Source organism: Notechis scutatus, chromosome 1, assembly GCF_049901735.1.
Source record: "Notechis scutatus isolate UNSWTSFEM ecotype Mainland chromosome 1, rNotScu1.2, whole genome shotgun sequence".
In the NCBI taxonomy this organism is placed as follows: Eukaryota; Metazoa; Chordata; class Lepidosauria; order Squamata; family Elapidae; genus Notechis; species Notechis scutatus.
Genome location: NC_142009.1, coordinates 191875185 through 191883403, shown reverse-complemented (window position 1 = coordinate 191883403; position 8219 = coordinate 191875185). Strand labels below are relative to the sequence as shown.

Below are 8219 nucleotides of genomic sequence, written 5' to 3'. Positions count from 1 at the left end.
TTTTTTTTTTTTGAGGGATGAGGGAGGGTAGGCTTATCCTACAGCTCAACTTAGGCACAGAAGCAATAAGACCATGCACACCTGTTTATATTTTAGGGGTGGGGCCCCCACACTCCATATTTTACTCACACTAGATGCATTCCCACCTTTCCTGATGTCCTATTATTATTTTCTCCCCAATGTGACATGATTCCAGTGGGTTTGCACACCGACCTCTCCTCTTCAAACACACATGCCTAATATATCCAATGGACAGGCAACGCTTTGTTGTTGTTGTTGTTGATGATGATGATGTTGTTTTCCTGCAAAGAGAGCTAGAAGGTTCGATTCGTTGCAAGCAACACAAATCATACATCAGATCTCCCCCTCCCCCTCCCCCCCGCACCCATCCCCAGTTTTTTTTTAAAAACAAACAAACAAACCCGAACAACCCCAACTTCCAGCACCCGAAGGAAGCAATCTGAATTTGCCCAGCCGGAATCCACCCTTCGTTCCTCCTTCCTCGATTGAACGGGAGGGGGGGGGGCAGGGGGGGGCAAAAGCAGCTGCATCGGGGGAGCCTTAGGACTCGCCTGCGTCCAGCTGGTTGACAGTCCCAGCAGCCAATCAGGGGGCGTCTCCTTGAAGGACTTGTGACAGGCAGGGCGGCCTTTTCGCTGAAGCTTGGCAAGCTGGCAAGGCTGGGTGGGCCCAGCTTGGCGGTGGCTGCTGCTGCCGCCGCTGCCGCTCAGGGAGGGGTTTAGAATAGCATCCGTAGCGCTGACCGGCCAGATTCAAGGCACATTAAGCTCGGCGGACACCCGCGCGCGCCTGAGCATCTTCTTCTTCGGCGGCGGCGGCGGCAAGCGGGGAGGAAAAGCCAAAAAAAAAAAAAAAAGGGTGGTGGAAGGGGCAGAAGCTGAGCCAGACAAAGCAAAGATGGCAGGGATCCTGGCTTGGTTCTGGAACGAGAGGTTTTGGTTGCCCCACAATGTCACTTGGGCGGATCTGAAGAACACCGAAGAAGCCACCTACCCTCAGGTGGAGGACCTCTACTTAGCCTTTCCCGTGGCCTTCTGCATCTTCATGATCCGCATTCTTTTCGAAAGGTGAGGTGGCTTAAACTACCTTGGGCATCGCCTTCCTTCGTCGTCCCCTCCCCGCCCCATCTCACCTCAGGCTCCGGTGGGGAAAAGTCCGCTCTTCCCGTTTAACAACGGCCGTACCCGGCTGGCTGAGGTGTTGCGTTGGCCTCTTGGGGTTGGTTGCTGTGCGCCTGAAGCTCTCTCTCTCTCTCTCTATATATATATATGTGGGGTTCTTTCCCTACCACCAATATATACATCACCACCAATATATAAACCGGTATATATAATTATATATATTGGTCGTTTTATATATATACCTAAGTCCTAACTCCAGAGGCTAAATTAAGGGGGGGGGGGCTAAACACCCCCCCATAAGGGTTCTTTCCCTACAACTAATAAATATATATTTATATTTATATATATGTTGGTTGTAGGGAAAGAACCCTTATGTGTGTGTGTGTGTCCCACTCTAATTTAGCCTCTGGAGTTAGGACTATGGGATGGACGGATCAAACTTCCCTGAAGAAAAAGAGGAGAGATGAGGGGATGTGGTTTCTTTAACACTTGTTTTAGTCCAGGGTGTGATCATTGGATTTGTAAAGCAAAAAAAAAAAAAAAACAACCCAAAAAGGATTTATTTTGGCTGGGGAGCATCTGAGTTCATCGTAGATCCGCTCTTCTGTAGTATCAGAGCAGGTGGTTTTGTGATGGGCAACAAGCCCACATGATGGCATTCAAAGGCAAAATTTCACTGACAGGGATCAGCCAGTCTGCTGGTATCAGATTGGAAGAATGGAGGAAAAAATTTTTTTGTGGGGGGGGGGGGGGTTGGTGGTTTTACCCTGTGGAGAATGATATGCTTCAGAAAAAACGAAACTCTTGTCTCTCAATCAACTCAATCAACTTCATTTGAACAGCCTCATGGCTTTGTGTTTCAAATAAATATAGCAGGATTCAATGGAATGTGCTTTAAGGTAGGCCCTCCGATGCCAAACACTGTTTTCTAACAGCAGGATTTAGGAAGGAGAAACTATAAAATCCATTGAAAGAGAGAGAAAAAAGGTTTTCTTTACATAGTCATAGCCTTAATTGAGTTTTTTTAAAAAATAACTAATTTAATTCCAAGCTGAAGCTGCAGAATTTCAAGCAGGTAAAAGCAAATAGAGTCATGAGCCCTGGATCAAAATAGATCCTACAGTAAATAACTTCTCAATTTTGTCCAATTCTAAAAATAAATTTCTGATTTTTATAAGCAAGGGATTTGTATATCGTTCATATGGTTAATAAGCAAAAAGGATTAGGGTTGTGCATTTACTTAAGTAGTATGTTCTTGTCATAAATTAAATTACATTAATAATTAAGGTATAGTTCATGTTCATTTTTTAGTCCTCAACTCAAAAAAATATTCACCACAGCTAAAATGTCTGTTGATCAAATTAGCAATATAAATAAATCATAGTTCCTAAATCCTAATGTAAACTGATAAAACATTGTAAATGTCACCCAATCCATAGAATGAAAATATTATACAGTAAAAAGGGTTTGTTGCTTAAGATACACTTCTCCACAATTCTTTTCCCAATCCCTTAGGATTGATACTGTTTAGAATTTTACTTTTTTATTCCAGGTTTCCAGGTGAGATAGTCAACCCAAATTGTTAAGGTTTTCTTTGTCATTGATTTGTTTAATATCCTGATTGTATATAATACAGTATATCAAAGCTTCTTAATCTGACATACTAGAAGATAAAAGGATGAGGTTGATAACAGTATATGGACCCTTTTTCCTTTACTATTTAATTTCTACCTTTAATCCCCTGACTCCTCTTCTTCATCCCACCTCAGTCTTTTCAACTGGAGTTCTTGTGGGGGGGAAAGATTTGTCTGTTTCCCCAATGTAGCCAAGGTATTTCATAGAAGCTCTTTAAGAAAGGGAATGAAAGACCTTTATCACTTGCTCTTTTTCATTAAATACTACATGCTTTAAAAAAACTGTGTGTGTTTTTTTAAAAAAAAACTTCCTCTGAATAGCAGCAACAGATAGAAACAGGTAAGTGCTTTGGGGGGAAAAGTCTGTTTATTCTAGACTTTTTTATGTGTCCATGATAGTGTTTTCCAAGGGCCATTAGATTTTTCAAGTTCTGCCTTCTCCATTGTTAAAAAAATATTCAGTATTGAAAGGATCTTGCAAGCATCTTTCCTGTGCCTGTGGAAAAGTCTGTAGCCAGTGATACTCTGACACTCACACCCATGCCAGAGATGAACCAGCAGAAGCGATAGATCCACACTATCCAATACTTTCTTAGACTGTGTGGAGGAAGAACTGTGCTAGCCTCGACATAGTTCATTTTCCTCTAATTAGAAGCTGTGGGAGGACAAAGTAAGAAATTACAAAAACAGTCAAATAGGAAAGGAGGGGGAAATAAAACCCCATGCCTCTCTCACCCCCACTCCCCACCTGTCACCACAAGCTGGCAATGTATTGGAAAAGAAAATTTCCCTGCCTTGTTTCCTTCCTCTCTCTCCACATACTGTAGGATTGCCCTGTTTAAGACAGTATAGAAAGGAGAAAAGATGTTGCCTAGCTGAAAAATGTCTGTTGATATCTAGCAGCTGAAGCTCTAACTGGGGCTGAACAGTGCCAGATAAGTCTGCTCAGCATAGTCATACCCGAAGGTAATGCTGCCGCTATTAGCCTTATCTCCTAGTCCTCCTTATCCAAGAATAACGCCTTTTGAGAGAAGGCAGCTATTTCTTTCATCACCCCTTATGGTGGACACAGCAGAATTTCATATTTGAGTTAATGCTACAGGTACATTTGTCTCCCTCATCTCTAATCACATTCTTTGGTCTCCATTTTTCAAAAAAAATTCCTGCAATTCATAATCACAGCACACATCTTCTGTTCTGATCTCACTGAATGTACTCTGTTCTTGTCCCTTATTTTCAGTTTATGGCAGAATGATCATAATAGAACACGTGAAAATTGAGCAACATGACTGACAGAATTATGTCATGAACAGGTATTGACAGGACAGAGCTATTATAAGTTGAAGGATATTTTGAAATCAACCAATTTATTTGCAATATGTAAGATGAGAAACAGGCTTTTGAAATAGCACCTTTTCCTTTATTTTAAAACTAAGCAACCAGAGATTCATTGTTGCATAACAATTTGCCCTGGAAAGGAACAAATTGCCTTTTATTTTATTAGCTAAATTGAATATCCAGTAATGTCCTTTTGTTCCTTATATATAAGAAGCAAACTCTTTGCAAACATACTTAATTTGTCTACAGTGGAAGGTAAACTTAATGACCTGGAGTTTGTTTTAGGCTTTGTGTACTTGAAGAATTTCTTCTGAGGAGTACTGTATAATTCCATTTCAGAAGAAACTGCATGTTCAGTAATTTTATGCACTTCGTATGAATTGCTTTTTATAAAGAGTTGGCTACTCAGATTTTCAATGTTTGCGTAAGGAAGATGGGAAATTCATGTGAAAACTACATGTTTTAGGTTAGGGTTACATGCTGAACTTTAATTAGGTCTGGATGAAAATTGTTTACTTTTAAATTAATATAGGAAACTCTGAATCAAATGGAACTGATTATTTTATTTATAAAGTTATATTAGCCAATTCTTGTATATTTGGAGCATTGGTGCAGATGTCTGGATCCAGAATTTTAACCATGATTTGTCAACCAAGCCACAATTTGGATAAATTCCCAATTTTAAGCCATAAACCATTGTTTAAAAATCACAGTGGCTAGATTCACACACTGTGCTAAGCCAGCATCAAATTCAAATGTATAATGGCTTAGTATAATCTATAAACCTAGTCAGATTGTCCTGAGCCTCTTTGCTGTCTAATTTTTAAGGACAGAACAAAATGATGCTGCTTCCTTTCCAGAATTCTGATCATGTTAATGTTTTGTGATTGGAAATTTGTGGAAGGGAAAAGTACTATTTCAAAGCTTGGTTCAGAGACAAAGGCATGGTTTATTTAAGCATGACTTATTTAATAAAGGCATAAACTGCCATCTGTAAACACAATGGCTGGATTTGTACAGTACATTAAAGCACAGCACAACAAAACACATTATGACTTAGCATTATGTGTAAACCCAGTGACAATGTGGCTTGTGATCTGATGATTCAATGCAAAAGGCTATTGCGTTCTAAACAGTACCTGTTTCTTTTTTCTATTGGCCTGTCCATATCTCACATGCCCTATCTTTAAGTTTAAGAACAAGAAGACAGTAAAATATAATGTTTATGCAAAGTATACACAAGCTGCATTCATGCAACAATTTTTGCTTAACCATTCTTTATGGAATAAATGAGAAAGTATGGGTTTACACATTATGGAGTAACTGAATCATACAGATACAGATAATCAGAGTTGGAAGGGACCTTGTAGGTCATCTAGTCCAACCCCCCGCCCAAGCGGGAGACCCTACACCATTTCTGACAAATGGCAGTCCAATCTCTTCTTGAAAGTCTCAACTGATGGCGCTCCCACAACTTCTGAGGGCAAACTGTTCCGTTGGTTGATTGTTCTCACTGTCAGAAAGTTTCTCCTTATTTCCAGGTTAAATCTCTCCTTGTTCAGTTTCCATCCATTATTCCTTGTCTGGCCCACAGGCGCTTTAGTAAATAGCTTGACCCCCTCCTCCCTGTGGCAGCCCCTCAAATATTGGAAGACTGCTATCATGTCTCCCCTGGTCCTTCTCTTTACTAGACTAGCCAAGCCCAGTTCCTGCAACCGTTCATCGTATGTTTTAGCCTCCAGTCCCCTAATCATCCTGGTTGCTCTTCTCTGTACTTTTTCTAGAGTCTCAACATTTTTTTTATAATGTGGTGACCAAAACTGGATGCAGTACTCTAGGTGTGGTCTTACTAAGGCTTTATAGAGTGGTATTAGTACTTCCCTTGATCTTGACTGTATCCCTCTGTTAATACAATTTAGGATTGCATTAGCTTTTTTGGTGGCTGCACACTGCTGGCTCATATTTAGCTAGTTGTCCACTAAGACTCCAAGATCCCTCTCACAGTTACTGCTATTGAGCCTGGTTTCACCCAGTCTATATGTGTACTTTTGGTTTTTCTTGCCTAAATGTAGGACTTTACTTTTCTCTAGATTGAATTTCATTTTGTTAGATATGGCCCAGTGTTCTAGTCTGTCAAGATCCATCTGGATCTTGAGCCTATCTTCTTGGGTGTTAGCTATTCCTGCCAGCTTAGTATCATCTGCAAATTTGGTAAGTTCCCCTTCTATTCCCTCATCTAAGTCATTAATGAAGTTATTGAAGAGTACTGGTCCTAAGACGGAACCTTGTGGCACCCCACTGCTTATTTCTCTCCATGTAGACTTAGACCCATTAAGGACTACTCGTTGAGTACGGTTTGCCAGCCAGTTGCGAATCCATCTAGTGGTGGTGCTATCTACTCCACTTTTTTCTAGCTTACTAAGAAGTAGGTTGTGGTCTACTTTATCAAATGCCTTGCTGAAATCTAAATATATTATGTCCACAGTATTTTGCTGCTCTACTAATTTAGTCACTGTGTTGAAGAATGAAATAAGATTGGTTTGGCATGATCTGTTTTTAACAAATCCGTGCTGACTGCTAGTTATTACTTTACTTGTTTCTAGATGTTGGCAGATCTGTTTTTTTATTATCTTTTCCAGTATCTTCCCAGTTATTGATGTTAGGCTGATTGGTCTATAGTTTCCTGGGTCCAGTTTTGTGCTTGTGGGAGGAAACAAGACATTTAGTATACATTTGTAGCAAACCATAGTTTTACATGTCCCAAACCATGAAATGATGGCTTCTGCATGCTACAGTTATTCTCCAGTCTGGATCTCAGTATTATCTGGGGCTCTAGAATGTGGCTTTGCAAAATTGTTGGTTGATTGGCTTAAATAAAGAGGCAAATTTGTTTTTCTCAGACAAGAGTAAAATCTCCCCCCAGTGTATATTTGACTGCATGAGCAAAGTTTCTATATCTGGATATCATAGGATGAATGCGGTACAATACAATGCAGTAAAGTGCAATAAAATGAAATAAAAACTAGAATGAGATACTTTGGTTACACAGTGATTTTTTTTGTAAATAAAAACTATGGGTTAAGGCTTTCATGAACAAATAGTTACAGATACAAGATAGCAGTGTACCCAAAGATTGGAGTTTATCTTTTTATATGTTCTGTAAACATAGCTTGCTACATGAAAATTAATCTTTCAATGCATTCCAGGAATCAGCTATAAATAATCCAAGGAATAAAATGATGGTGATTTATGAAATAGGTATATTTCAACTATAGTAGTTTTTAAGAAAATGGTACTGGATTATGAAAATAGTGAACTTCAACTGTAGTAGCTTTAATCTGTGATGGAAGAATACGTGGGGAATGATAAAATTCCAGCACAACTTTCATTACATTGTGTTTAATTGTATATTTCTCAACAAATTGGTAATACTTTATTTGCTTTTTAAAGCAAACTATTTTAATGACTTTTTAAAAAGAGACCTGTAAACTATTTTAATTATATTATCCAGTTATATTATATTATCCAATAATTTATTTCCTTTAAATCACCATGCCTTGATTGCCCTCCCCCATTTTTTGGGGACGGGACGGGACGTTATTTTGTGTTATTCCATTTTGTGCTATATATTTTGCTTTTATTTTGACATTTTGCTCTTCCAGTTGATTGTATTCTTTTTATGACAGGGATTTTGTTGTTGTTGTAAACTACCCATAGTTGTTTAGAAATTGGGTGTCCTATAAATTTAAGAAATAAATAAAAACAAAGAATAAAATATTTAGATTTTTACAAATGTTATATCAATTTGCCATACAGCTTGTTGAATAACTGTTTGGGTTTATAGATTGTGCTAGCTGAGCTTTATAAACCTTGGTTCCCAAAAGATACTGATCATAAACAAACTTCATCATGGTTTAATGTGATGTGTGAATTCTACCATTGTGAAATACTTAGTTTGCTCTGTATGTAAAAGGTTTTACCCATATAAGCTTCCATCTTGATGTAAGAATACAACACAGGCATCGAAAAGAATGCAAATATGAGCCAGAGTGCTGAGATGTTATGCTTTTTCAGACCACCGACCAATTTTCCTTCCTACTGAACT

The 8219-nt window shown here is 38.9% G+C and overlaps 1 protein-coding gene across 1 annotated transcript in view; it reads left to right on the top strand.

Moving 5' to 3' along the window:
* Positions 1-645: 645 nt before the first annotated feature.
* The window catches only part of CERS6 (ceramide synthase 6), a 141510-nt gene continuing 133936 nt past the window's right edge, over positions 646-8219 (top strand). The window contains exon 1 of the mRNA XM_026685070.2: positions 646-1088. Within this exon, the coding sequence (XP_026540855.1) occupies positions 919-1088 (170 nt within the window). The 5' untranslated portion in view covers positions 646-918. The remainder of the gene's footprint in view (positions 1089-8219) is intronic.